The sequence below is a fragment of the Meleagris gallopavo genome, chromosome 5 (genome assembly GCF_905368555.1).
Source record: "Meleagris gallopavo chromosome 5, MGAL_WU_HG_1.1, whole genome shotgun sequence".
NCBI lineage: Eukaryota > Metazoa > Chordata > Aves > Galliformes > Phasianidae > Meleagris > Meleagris gallopavo.
In genome coordinates this window covers 31548706-31563311 of record NC_139408.1, presented here as the reverse complement: position 1 = coordinate 31563311, position 14606 = coordinate 31548706, and the positions used below count along the sequence as shown (strand labels likewise).

Here is a 14606-nt window from a genome sequence, read left to right as displayed (position 1 = left end):
AAAGCACTGCCAACAATGTGATCAATGTGATTACTTCTTACCCTCTTCCCTTAACTCATCCTCTTATTCACAGGTATTTACAATGGTCAACTCTTTGATGGAAAAAGCCACTCCAGAATTAAAAAAAAAAAAAAAAAAAGCCAATTAAAATAATAATAAATAAATCCACTGAATATGAAGACTGCAAAGGGATAGTTCATATTCTCACAGATAAATTCCTTCCAAAGGGACAGTGGAGGAACAGTCATTCTAGAGGAATTTAATGCATGCTACATGAAAAAAATGGCATCAAATATTTTGCCTTAAGAAAAATAATCCTACTTTATAAGGAAGCATTGGTTGGTATTTCTTGTTAGGGTTGGAAGCCATTTTATAAAATTTCTAAAAGTTCATATACCACACTAATCTCTGTGGGCAAAAAGAAATGTTCTAAAAAATAAGGCATCCAAATATTTACTTAACCAACATGACATAGACGGCACAAAATAACCTAAATTTCATTGTTTCATTTACTGTATTTTGGGATGTTTTTTCCAATACTGATTTTATGATTTCTTTCATTCTATGTGGATTGTGCTTGAGTTACTGAATTATATGTGAAGTTAAATATAAAATGCACAGTACTCATAATTTGCAACAATTTTAAAATATGGTGATTACTTCAGAAATTTTACATAGACAAATAGTTCTTCCTATAATTTAATCTCTCTCAAAATTTCTGAGAAATATAACTTGAAGAAATTAGCCTATACACAACACAAATAATTCAAATTGCAACAGGAAAAACATCAGATTTTCCTCAAATGGAAACAAACAAACAAACAAAAAGCAACAAAAAATACCCCAAGGAACTAGAACAGAACTGTTCCAAGCTCTCTGAATCCCATCAGAAAGTGGAAGAAGTTACCTAATTTGTACTAATTTTTATACAACTACAAAATTAATTTGAAGAACAGCATGCTTAAGTCCCCACATTAAAGATTCTTGAAGTCAATCAGCATTCCTTAACTGGTAATATCTAGATCGTTAAGACTCCTGAGAAGGTTTGTAAACCTTATTCACATACGTTGAGAGCATGCGATTAGTCTTTATCATGGAAATACTACCACTGAAGACACAGGGAGATTATTAAAATGGATACCTATATACTGAATGATTATTTCTAAATATGTTACTGTTTTTTACAACATATTTTTAGTAGTGAGATAATAGCAGTTGTGAAACACTTCGATAGATTTATCCATGCTTTTTTATTTCTGGGAGCAGCCATCCAAAAGTTTGGCTGTGCAACAGCCACAAAGACAGGCATCAGAACTGAAACTGAGAACTCATTTTACCCATTGACTATAGTAGCTAAGTTCTGAAGATCAGAACGGAAAGGAAGACAATTACCTTACCATGGAAGAATATTTGCAATAATGAGGAACAGCAAGATTTATTTTCCATGAGGGAATTAATCCTAAACAAAGGACAAAGAATAATGTTGTATTCCATTCATTCATCTCAAGCCCTAACTCTGTTTGTTCCAGACCATCAAGTCCTGGGGAGTTTGACTGAATAATGAGAGGACTTAACTTACCTCTCTTTCATCTAAGGCTGCACAATGTATATTATCTCAGAAAAATTATAATCTGAATGAACATAAAAAAATTACACAGTTATTGTAATTTTACCTGCCAAATGGTCAGGAAGGTTTCCTTTCTTCAGTAAATGTAAGAGCAGGTGTATTTCAAAAATCATGATCTGCCCTTAAAAAATAAATATTAAATATGGGAGTCACACTGTATGAAAAAGTTTTTTGTTGCTGCAATTAAAAAGCACATTATTTTTAGTGACTGACTATCTGAGTTAGAAGACCATTGCTCAAGGATGTGACATTATTTCTTTCCTTCTTCTTTCACAATGCTGATAAAATGAAATAGTGCCGCAAGTAAAGGTTATTTCGATTAAAATGTTTCATACATCCAATATACTCAGCATCAATTCCTAATTTTCATCTGATGACCAATGGATGATACCATAATTCATAATCCCTCTGTCCTGAGATCCAAAGTATTAATTTCTTTCAAGTATAATGTTAGGGGCTGTTCATAATCTTGTAGGTTCTGAACCCACAAAGTGCAAAGCAAAAACAACTGACACAAATAACATTTCAAAACAGAAAATAAAATGAAAATCAACTTACACACTTTATAATAGATATACATAAATATATCACCCAAATATATTACAAAGAAGCTATGAACAGAAACAATTTTTCAAAATACTAATTTCAAAAAACTTAATTATTGAAAAACATTATAGAAGAAGATGAAGAATAGCTTGAAGAAAACAACTGCTCAGTAAGAAAGTTCTAGATTTCTACAGAATTATCCCAGCAGTGGAAACTTACAAAATAAAAGCAAAGCTTCCACAGAATGGAGTACATAAGGCAAGAAACTTGGAAGAGGACAACAATTTACTGATCCTAGAAGTGAAACAAGTTATCTTGCATTGGTTTTTTGAGTCTAGATGCTGCAAAAACTTCTGTCCTGGATATAGGTCTAAGCTATCGATCCATGGGATACAGAACACAGTCCAATATTTAATAGAAAACAATCCAACACTCAAGACATCTCACAACTACTTCACCATAATATGGTTGCTTCAAACACCAATGCATTGTTTGGGCAACATAGTAATTACACTGAAAAGGGACAAAGTAGGGACATTTTTCTACACACTTCAAAAAGTAGAGACATGGTAAAACCCTGAAGATAATTCAAATAACTAAGTAACTCTAGTGCTTATACACTTTGCTGGAGAAAGCTCCAACATGCGAAGCAACAAACATGGGCAAACTGGGAATAAGCCCTCCTTATACAGTATAATGGATAATAAATTAAATTATTCATTAGATTGCAGAATTTATATGTCTTACAAAGCAAAAATACTGCTATCAGATGAGGACTGCCTGGTTAGATACATTTTGACATCACATAAATACTCTAATATGTTTCAAAATATTAATGAATAAAGATGATCTGAAATAGGACATTAGGCAAGTGGAACGTAAATATATAAATTTACTTCATAAATATGAAATCAATCATCTGAGTTTGTGACAATAAAATTAACTGGTTTATAGTCATCAACAGTTAATATCACTTTTTGAATCCTGGATTGTTACCCTGGGTACCTACCACTGCAAAGGAATATTTAATTTCTTAAAAGTCATGTTAACATATTGTTTTCATAAACATCAAATTAATTTCATCATGTTATTTTTTCAAATATGGTTTAAATTATTATTATTTACTAAACAAGTACCTTCACTACAAGCATTCTTTACCATGTGAAATCAAAGCACATTAAGCAATTTTCAACTGAATACAACTTTCCTGTACAGTTATGCACAAGACATTTGACAGAAAAACAGAGCTATGCTATTCCACCAGTGTTTCAAGATTATGTCCACGTAAGGATGCATTTTTACAAGCCTCTTTCAGAATTCCCCTCCTGCCCTCAACAAAGAGCAAACTGAGATATATTAACGTATCTGGAAAAAAAAATCCTAAGGAGAAATCAGTAATTAAAATTTACATAGTAAAGGTACAAAACTGCAGTTATAAATAAATGTAAAAAATTAAAAATAGAAAACTTTCAAAGTTACTTTCAACCCAGAATACAGTTTAGTATCTTTTCTTTAAAATTGAAAATACAAAGAGTTACATCTCCTGCAGATTACGACCCCCTGATAATTATGCAGTTATTCATCAGAATAACAAGACTTCCACTGGAACTCTGCACTGGAGTTTCATAGATAGATTTGGCTATATGAGCATGTTTAGTCAAAGACTAACATAAAAGCAATATATTGTTAATATTTGTGCCTTTAAAATATCATGCAGTAGAATTAATATTTCTGTACAGGAAAGAGATAGATATTTGGTTCCAGACAACTTGATAACATCTCTTTCAGCTATAGTTATAATTACCATGTATTAACTTCCAAAGCAGAAGTTGTCATGATCTAACATTAGCATTAATTTATGTCAAGCATCCATTTCTCCAAAGACAGCAAGGATCGAAAAGGAAGTATGATCTTAATTGCCATTAATCTGACCATTTTTAATTAAATTGATCAGTAATTTATTATCTTACACAGAGGCAGAAAGCTGCTATCATGCAGCTTTAAGAGACAGTATGTACTAGTCCCAATAATTTCTAATACTATCATGGTTCAAAAATTGTATAAAAGTGCAGTGCCATATTTCTTTCAATTCTTATACTACACTCTATTTAAAACCCCCATGAAGCACTCTAGAGCACAATACAGCCTACATGCACTATTCTCCTCTGGAGTTGTCTCATACTCAACACAGATACATGATCTCAATTTTCCCTGCTGAAGATGTGTAGTAAAACGTAACATCCAATTTCAGCATTGGCTCAGGAAGCACTCTGCACTCAAGCCACATTCTCAGTCTAATCTGCAAGTTAATTTTTTTTTACACTAAACAAAGAATAAACCTAAAGCTTTCAGGTTTAAATCTCAATTAAATGGAACAAAATGAAAGAGGAAATGCTCAGTACCTGAACTGAAGACAAGAAATATTTTCAGTTGAGGTTTCAAAAAGCAGTCTACCAGCTTTATCCATAAAATTAAATACATATTTGATTTTATTTATAACTATTTATTAAATTATTTATTATATATAATTTATATTTATTTTTAGAAACAATAAACATGTTTTCCTATACATTGTATTGTTTTAGTGCAGTCACAACTATCATGTTATAAATTGGCATATAGTTGCAGAGCTACCAGAAGCAAAATCAGTAGAATCATAATTGTAAAACATTCCTTAGTACTTTGTGGACTATCTGCAACATACAAACAAACAGATCCTAGTTTATATAGCACACACGCAACCAAATGGAAATGTCTAGATGCTTTTTTTCCATACACTGATAAATGCACAGCCTCCCTCGATTCTCTCATTCAAGTAATCAAACACATTTCAAATATGAAACTATATAAACATTTGGGTTTAGCCTGAAATGTGTATTAATAAGTCTGACTTATATTGGAAGAAAAGGGAATAAAGTGAATAAAGTTACACTATATATTTACAGTGCAAGGAAGAACAAAAGAATGGACATTAAACTTTTAAATGCGTGAGTGTCAAAAACTTTTCTCAAAGCTTTCCTTAGTGGATCATTTACCTAAATTCATAAAAGAGTCAAACTTTTTAAACAATCAAACCATATGGAAGCAATATAATTGTCCTCAAGTATTTCATTCTTTTCATTCAGCATACCTTAACAAGTTTCAAGAGGTGGTAAAGGTCTTCAACCTCATCTTCCTGACACGTCGTATACACTCTTCCAGTATTTATACTGGTACCCCTTATGAAACAACGATAGAGTGGCAAATCCATTGCATCAGCATATAGATCAATGGCATGGTGTCCTACTGTCTGATACATATAGCTGTCCAATTCATCAGTCTGCCCTGTCACAGTTAAGAAATAATCTCATTAGCTACATAATTTCAGCAGTTAAAGATAATCATAATACTTCAAAGCACTGAAAAAATCTAAATGTTAATATTGTTTCGTGCACAAACAGATGTTTAGTGACATTAACTCTATAAACATGGGGAAAAAAAAAATGGTTTTCTCCACCCAACAGAATACGCCAAGAATATGCTGCCTATTTGGAAACTGTGGAGTCTGCTTCTCCTTTAGTATTCTTCCCTGCTTCATCCAAATATCCAAGACTGGTCCAATTCTTCTCTTATTCATAGGGTAATTCAAATTTGTGCCACCTCAGAGGCACAAACCCAGGTGCATTTTAGCATATTCAGTGCAAGAAATTTGGAATGCATTACAACACTGTAAATAAGCAATGACTTGTCACGATTTTCAAAACTTTCAGCATTTACATTATTTTCATGGCCATCGAGAGACAAGAGCAGATTATTTGAGCCAACATAGAATAAAAGTAGATTGCTACAGTGTTTTGACATTAACATTCAAAAAGAGAAAACATCTTACAGTACCAAGTCCTTTCTACCTTCAGTCATTTTAATAATCGCTTAGAATGCGATCAAATCTTTGCTGCTATTTCCTTAATCAGGACAAAAAAAGGTAACTGAAATTTCTTACAAGCAGTTTGTAGCTAACAAATGAAGAAAAAAAGCAGCTAAAATGCAGCATCATAGATTACAAATACATCTCAAAGTGTTTCTACATAAAATCGTTCAAATAATTACTCAAATAAGTTGAAAATATCACTGAAATTTCAATCTCATTTGTTAAAAGCTATCTGAGTTCACTATCTTAATGCTAATCTATCACACTGGAACTTCATTTACACATAAACACTTAAAGCAGCTCTGCTGTACACCTAACACATCTTGAGAAGAGTCTGTAATACTGATCAAGGTAACTAATCTGTGATGTAACAATTAAATCATGTCACATTTGATGGCATACAACAGTCACAGAGATAAGTATTTGCTCAAAATGGGCAAGTCCAAACACATAATCACAACTAACCAACCTAAACCAAAATAGATGATTTAAAAGAGAAGTCAGTATTTTCCAACATAAATAAAACATGACAAGGTCTTTAAACTGATCTTCAGTTCAGAATACATAGTTTTTCTTATTAATTGAGACTCTCCAGGCAGCAGTGGTGCAGATAAAATAAAATGAATGGCATAGAATCTGCCATTGCCTGAAGCACCTCAATTAACTTCCCACAAAATATCCAACTACACACTTAAAGACATCATTTTATGATTTTAATGACAATATTCTACATTTCTGATGCAGATAAATTAGTTTAAAGACAACTTATTTCAATAAGATTATAGATGATTGTGTGCTAGCTATGAAGAAAATAAATTGTTCCTGTACTCCCAAGCATTTGCCAGGCCTGTCCATGATTTATCTGCGATGTCAGCTCCCATTTTCTCTCACTTTCTCTGGGTAGTTTCCTAAAATGTAGTTACCAAGTTAATTGTTGATAGACGTAATACTTTAACATATTTTTAATATACTCTCCTGCCAGCTGGATAACAACACACATCATTTTATGCTCTAGACAAACACAGAAGTAGCAGACACTCCCGTGCTCAGTTCCCCTGAAACAGACTACCTGAGATTCTCCCATTATCTTCCGTAGAAATAAGTCTAGGCCTAGCCTGTGAGGAACTGATCAGAAAACTGGTCCAAGCTAAAAGGAAGGAAGAAACATATCAAGATAAACTGCAGTTCAGATCAGTTCTACAATTCAGTTCAGAAATGCTGGGCTAGAATAATGGAGAAAGATACATTAAGTTAAAAACAAATAACAACTTCAAAACTGCTTACTTTGGCAAAATGGTTTATGCTAGTTTAACAAATTTCTAGAAATACAGTATTCATTTTGTTTGATCATTTCCTCTTCCATCTTTTATTGTTTGTGCTACTTAACGCATACAACCTCTTCCCATGCCACCAGAAATATTTGTGCTTTTTTTTTCCTAAATTGCTTAAGGCTTTCTTTTACCAACCTTCACCTTGTGTTTTTTGTTGTTGGTTTTTTTTTTTCCACTCTTCAAGGAAAAATAAATTAAACTGAATAGGTATCCACGTCATTTTCTTCCTTCTACCTGAGATTTCTAGATTGCCCTTCAATATGTAAATATTGAAGGCAAAGCTGTCAGTCTATCATTTCTAGTTAACACAAATAAGCAAAAAAGTCCTACATACCTGTGGTTTCAGCAGGTCTTAAGTTGGCTAGAGCAACGATCTGATGCCCAGCAGCAACACACTGCATCATATTATAACAGCTGTCCTTCCCACCACTGTAAAACAGAAAATAGTGGCAATTAAGTGAAAATACTGCAAAAAACTCTAGCTCTCTCTGGGACTACTTCAGCCCTCCTGCCTCGCTCTCAACATTATCAGAGCAGGTTACAAAGTTTTTGAATAAGAGGAAGTTGCAAAATGTTAGTAGGAACTGAAGGATGAGTTCGCCATAGCAAAGCTGAAACAATGTTTCCTATTTATACACAGTAACCACAAAACAGGTATCCAGTTCTAATCTTTATCTCATTTCTCATCAGAGAGCATACATGAAGAACAGCCACTTCAACTGGAATCCCTTCAGAACAAGAACCATCTTTTACTCCAGAGACCAATTAATTCTGTACCCATTATTAAATAACATGGAAACAAACAAAACTCCCAGTATCCAGAGATACATCTCTAGAGAACAACCAGATTTAGCTGTCCTTTTGGATGAGAACGATGATGTTTGGAATAACATTCATACTTAGTGGGATATGTTGTCCAAAGTTTCAATAATTTAAACGTGCTTCCCATTATCAGAAGTTCTAATTGTTGCAGGCAGTAGGTTCAGTTTGCTCTGCATGAAACATGCCATTTTTTACTATAGATAATTGCAGATAACAACAATTACAGCTGGTTAAATAAAAGCTGGAATAACAAGTGGAAAAACATTCCCCTCTGAGGCCAAGAGACGGTACTGCAAACACATGGAACATGATTAGTTTTGACTTAAAACCTAATGAAACTTTTTTCACTACCATGAGAAAAGAACCCTGCTCTCTCACTGTAACTGAATCTTTCTCACACGAATTTTAATCCCTGTCAAAAGAAACACTACAATCTAACAGCAAAACTAAAACTGGTGCAGATACAAACACTTCAACATCCCATGCTCAGATTCACACCCTTCAAACTATAACTGCAAACACCAGCCCAGAACAGAAGTCACAACACCTCTGTGAAACTGCTTCCTGCCTCGTGGTCCCTGGGACCAGGACAGAAGAGCAGACAGCAGTTTGAAGCATTCCTTGCTGTAACTGGCCACCACCGTTTCTCTGCTGTTAGGAGCAAAATCCTTCAGCATCTCTAACAAGAAGCTCCCACTTCCCTCTCTCTCTTACTTGAAAGTGTATTACAGTAATACAACCATACAGCTATTCCCCTCAATTTAGGCTTCTATAAATCTGCATGCTGACCCTAACTTTCTGTGTAACTCAAACCTCAAGAAGAAGTTGTATAAACAATATGGAATCCTTTTGTACTTTACAGACAATCATAAAGCAGATACTTATGTTTCAGTGTTATAAATATGATAAACAGATTTCTAATTTTAGGGTCCACCTGTACCTGACATTATTCTCATCCATTCCTACAACATTCTTCTGATCTATACATGGATAAAAGAGCATTTAAAAGATGTATTCATTAATTCTGAATACTGCACTTGATAGCTTGAAAATGTAGTTAGCATTCACTTCATAAAGTGAAATTTCAGGCTTAACAGTCTCATAATAAGACAAAGGCTCTTTTATTTCTGAATGATTCCATTCTAAAAAGTAAAAGCCTACTACTGGCACTGATTTCTACTCCAAAATACAACTTAAGCCAAGTAATGACAGTTGATATTTGCCTTTGCCATTCACAGAGTTTTAATATTAACATTTCTAATTAAAATTAAGAAGGATGCCTGAATAAATCTATTAATCTTTTAATACAATTCATTTTAATATTTCATTTAATATTTCATTAAAATGAATTGTATTAAATGTTATCATTTTAAGATGAGGCTACATTCAGATTTCCCACATTTAATAAAGATTTGTAGAGTGCTTGCTGTATCACATGGTATTGTACTGCTATTTATTTTCTGTATTACGGTTATCATGGCCCTAAAAAATAACTGTGCCAAAGAAACAGAAGGAAATGTTGCCTACATAAAAGGCCTTCTAATCTAGCAATAAAACACAAAACAGCTAGGTCCAATGAGGCCAGACAGCCAATACTGGGAGAGGAAGGTGGACTCAGCACAGTTCCAGCCCAGCTGAACTTGTGACAAAAAAAAAAAAAAAAGAAAGAAAGAACAAAAAAATCTCCAAGAGAGATTAAAGCACATACTTTTTGAAGGACACTAAATGATGCTGGCCACACCCAGGCTTAGGTTTGATAGTGCTCCAGGTCCATTAACAGGTAGGACTATAAGCTAATGAAATACCAGAAGAAAAAATAAGGTAATCATAAAGGCACAGATCCATAAAAGACTTCTAGGAAAAAAAAAAAATTCTTTCCATCAATAAATGTAACCATTTACACTGAGAAAATCCCACAAGAATTAAAGAATTGAAAAAAAAAAATCATATTTCAGTTAGAAGAAATGGCTTTAAAATGTCTATGATTTAGCACAAAACACAATACAGGGCTTAGCCCATAAATATCACCTTAATGCAAGACTATCAACTTTAAGTGTGGCCAACATTTTAGAAAAAAAAGAAAGAGGGTAAAGTAGTCTTATACATAATCCTGACCTTTTCAAAAGTAAGAAGTACTTTTCACATACTTTTTCTCCCTCTGATCTTCGAGGCTAGCTCTGTTACAAAGATTTCAGACACTTTGATGTCTCTTTAAAATTCTTAAAACTATTACTGAAACTAAATCCATCCTTGTAAATTGCCCATAAAAATAGCAATTGTGTTACAAACCTGTTTTAGGATTTTATTTCATCCTGCCATTTAACACATTCCTCTCTTTAGAGAATATCAAAATAAATAAACCTGGGAGACAGAAACTTATCTCTAAAACACGAAAAAGCACTGAAGTTGATTCTCCCTGTCATTATTTAAGCAGATCTTGAGAAGCACAGATACCATTTGGTGTTCCATTTTTTCCTCTTTGGGTAGTATTTCAATGATTTGTAATTGTTGTGGCCAAATAACAATTTCAGAGGAGTTTGACATCAGACATTGCCTGAGAGAATTTAACACATTAAATATTAGGACTTTGGTAAAGTTAATGCACCCAAAAATAATCCTATGTAAGCAGTTCCCATGTACAGGTTCCTCAGCTTGCTGTCTTCCAATTGTTATTTTTCAAGAAAATAATTAGACTGCTAGAAAAGCAAAATAACATTCACCTTTTTTCGAAACGACAAAAAAAAAAAAAAAAGAAAAAAAAAGTATTATTTACAGTACAACAACCGTGGAAACAGACAAAAAGCAGCAGGTCTACATGAGAAGCAAATAAAACACCTCACAGATAGGGCTGAGCCAAACCATAGCTACTTTAATAGGGAGCTCCCGTCTTTTTTTAAACGAGCAAAACGAAATGCCTCTCACAAGGCACGCTAGGAAGTCTACCGTGAGAGATCATAAAGTATCTGGATGGGAAACAAAAAATAACCTTGAAAATTGAACTAAAAGTGAGCAGAACTGCCCTAACTGAATGGTCTTGGCAAAGGCCCCACTCACGAAACAGGAGCTGACCGAGATAAGGGGCGGGCAGCAATCAGCGGAAGAGTCTTGCACTATATTTTTCTTTTCTTTTCTTTTACAGACCGGTAATGCTCGCAGTTCCCGACAGCACGGCATTAGCAGCGCGGCAGCCTTGGCCAGCACGTGGTTGGAGGGGGGGGTTGGCAATAGCTCTGCTCATCCTGCCCTGCCGGACCCTCCCATCCGCCGGGCAGGGGCGCGGGGCGGCTCGGGGGAACGCTCGGGCGGTACTGGTGGCACCGCGCCCCGCAGTCTCTCCCCCGCTGCGCCCTGCTCTGCCGCCAGCACCTCGCTGGCCGTTACCTGATCAAAGCCACTACTCGCATGCTGCACACTGCCCCGGGGCGGTAACACTGAGCAGACGTGCGATGAGCGCGCAGCCCAAGCTCCCCACCACCCCGGGCCACGCACGCCGCCGCTACCGCCCGGCAGCGTCCCCGCGGCAGGCCCTCCTCCCAGGGCAGCCCGGCCGACTGCCTGAGCGAGAAGGAAGCGTTCCGTGCCGCCGCCAGGCCCTTCCCGGGAGGACGACTTCTCCCGCGTCCGGGAGAGAGCGCTGGGAACGAGGCTGCCAGGGCCGGCTCAGAGGGGAGCTCGATAGGGGGAGGCGCCGGGAAAGGCAGCGCGCGGGGCGCCTACATGCGGGCGGGCCGCCTACTGTCGGTAGGCCCGGGCGGGCCGCTTGTTCCGTGCACAGCGGACGCAACTGCTAGGTCAACCCAGCTCATCTGCTTCGTTATGGTGCGGGAAGGCCGGGTGCGGTGGGAGGAAATTCTGCTGGACTTCAGAGCTCGTCACCCCGAGCCGACTCACGGCGGGGCCGGGTAGAGCTGCGTGCTCCCTCAGTCTCTCTTGGGGAGACCCTTTCCTGTCACCGCGGTGCCGTGAGGATCTGGGCGGGCAGGAGGAGGAGGACTGCCTGTTTCAGGCGCACGTGGGAAATGTCCACCTGCAGCGCTGAGCTCAGCTTCTGCCGGCCACAAACCTAATGTAATTCTCCTTGTGGGTCAGTTTTGCTAATAACCAGACCCTTATGCACATAGTATACACCACTGTAGGTCTCTATGCTGAATCAATACGGCATTAAAGTCTAGCCTCTGAATACGGACTCAATTTTCTCTCTCCCAAAAAGGTCGAAGACAAAACCTAGTGAAATAGCAACTACCTTAAGTCTTACACCATCGAACAACAGCATTGCTAGGGGTACCACGGCTAGGTATTGTCTAGTCCTGTGAGAGCCCACCACACCCCAAGCTTGTGCACTCAGAAGAGGGCTGGAGATCCCTGTATAGCTGTTTGTTGCTTGTCCTGTAGGAGGTTGCTACAGAAAATCATCAGGCACATGTAGTATCTTGGAGTCAAACCCTGGTCTGCGGGGTTCAGTTAATCCCCTGTGAGCCACCACTTATGACTGCATACAGACTGTACGTTACCCCAACCAGGAGCTCTAACACCTGGTTCCATGTGAATTGAGTTGCATAACCAGCACAGCTAACATAAAAGGCTTTGTTCCTAAGAGCTTAGGACAAGGATATGCTTTATACATGAGATCTTCTCAGCCCTATGTAATGTGATATTATGCACTTTATAACAACCTATACCATTAGGGCCCAGTGCAAGGCTCTGAGAAACAAATTGCCTGCTCAAACTTTGTTGTATTTGAAGTTCCCAGGAAGAAAAAAAAAAAAAAAAAAGAATGAAAATAGATAAGAAAATTCCTTTTTAAAAAGCACTTCATTTTTAGTGAAATTATAGTGATAAACATTCCAAAATAAATTCTATAATACCTGGTGAGACAAATACAGTATTTATGAATTTTTTTAAAAAACAGTCACAAACCAGTTTGCAATAGCTGTTTTTTGGGAAGTTTATTTTTTTTGTTTGTTTTTTTTCTTCCCAGATGATTTGACTGTACTTTATTTGTACAATAAGTTCCTGTAACGTAAAATAAGAGTGATTAATTCCAGGCAGATATAAAGGCAATAAAATGGCTTATTAAATACATTTCTGAAAAAGTTTAGATGCAAAAAAAAAAATTGATAAGTAGTTGTGCAGGTAGTTTGTGTGGTAACAAAAACATGGATTTATCCATACAGGAATAATTAAGAAAGTCTGTGTTTTAAAAAACTATTTCCTCAGCTCATGATTTGAGCATGACAAGCCATCAGTTGTGAGACAAAATATTGGATTTACTTGTGAATTACAAGGCAGTTTGATTTTCTTGTAGTTTTGTGATGGTGACAATGCATACTTCTTAGAAAGCCATTTTTGCTTTTTATAACTCATTAAATGATCGGAACCAAGGTAACTTAAACCTGAAATTCTGATTAAAGGACAGGGGCCAAGTTAATGGCCTTTTTTTTTTTTTTTTTTTTTGCACTCAGAAAGGTAACGAGGGCCTGTTCTGAATTAAAGCTGCATATCCAGGGGACTCCAAGATTATAGGTGAGATTAAAAAATTGAATCAAGCAACACTGTATAATAGATGTTCTGGTAGAAGATGACTGCACCTCTGAGGAACTGTAAAAGAAGGCAGAATAAAGGTATTTGATTTACTGGGAAAAAGCGTAGATGGATATTTTAAATCATACCTTACCTTCTGTCTTTTCTGTTAAAATATTTTTCTTTTTGTTATTAAAAAAAGAAAATCAGCTAGTATTTGTGAACTTCTAAGAGATGCTTATTTACTATATTTAAGAACAATACATGAAATGTAAAAAATACATACATTTTTCTACTTTAGAACATGCAGATGCTATAAAATCAATACTTTTAATCACATAACTTTGTAACAAATTCAAAGACTTGTAAAGATATGGACTCTTCTCAATATCATTGTTAGAAGCTCTGGAAAGATCTTAATTCCGAATAATTCTGAAGTCTCCTACTTTCTCATAAGTCTGACACAATCCTGTTTCTTTTTCAGCAGATGGTTCTGTTGTACTCAGTTTTACAGCTTTCAAAAAACAAATTTTCACTTAGAAGTCAGACTTGTTTGAACTAGAAGTTACATATGACACTACAGGACCAAAGCCTGCTTCATTTACTCTCAAGACTAGAGCTTTTGCTTCCATTTTGTGAAGATATCACTAATTATTTGCACAAATAAAAAGCATTCAGCATGTGAGGAAATGTCAATAGCAATCAATAAAGTGAGACTGCGAAACAAGTTACCTTTTACCCAGTAGGGCTCTAGTTTCAAATAATTTGAAACGTATTCAGTAGGTAAATCTTTCCAGTCTCATCCACCTGATGAAATAGCTCTGGTGCTTTTAAAATGTTTTGCCATATGGCA

The 14606-nt window shown here is 36.0% G+C and overlaps 1 protein-coding gene across 8 annotated transcripts in view; it reads right to left on the bottom strand.

Annotated features, from left to right (window-relative positions):
• Positions 1-11821, bottom strand: part of DPH6 (diphthamine biosynthesis 6) — a 215905-nt gene extending 204084 nt beyond the window's left edge. For 4 of the 8 annotated variants that reach the window (XR_014883604.1, XR_014883605.1, XR_014883606.1 and 1 more), the window contains exons 1-3: positions 11615-11772; positions 7746-7840; positions 5304-5497 (exon numbers count right to left, since the gene is read on the bottom strand). Coding sequence is in view for 5 of the 8 variants with exons in the window: in XM_085225133.1 (XP_085081259.1) it covers positions 5304-5497; positions 7746-7840; positions 11615-11637 (312 nt within the window). In the remaining 3 variants the exon portion in view is untranslated. The other 4 variants (XM_085225134.1, XM_085225131.1, XM_085225128.1 and 1 more) reach the window with 4 other exon arrangements.
• Between the last annotated feature and the right edge of the window lie 2785 nt (positions 11822-14606).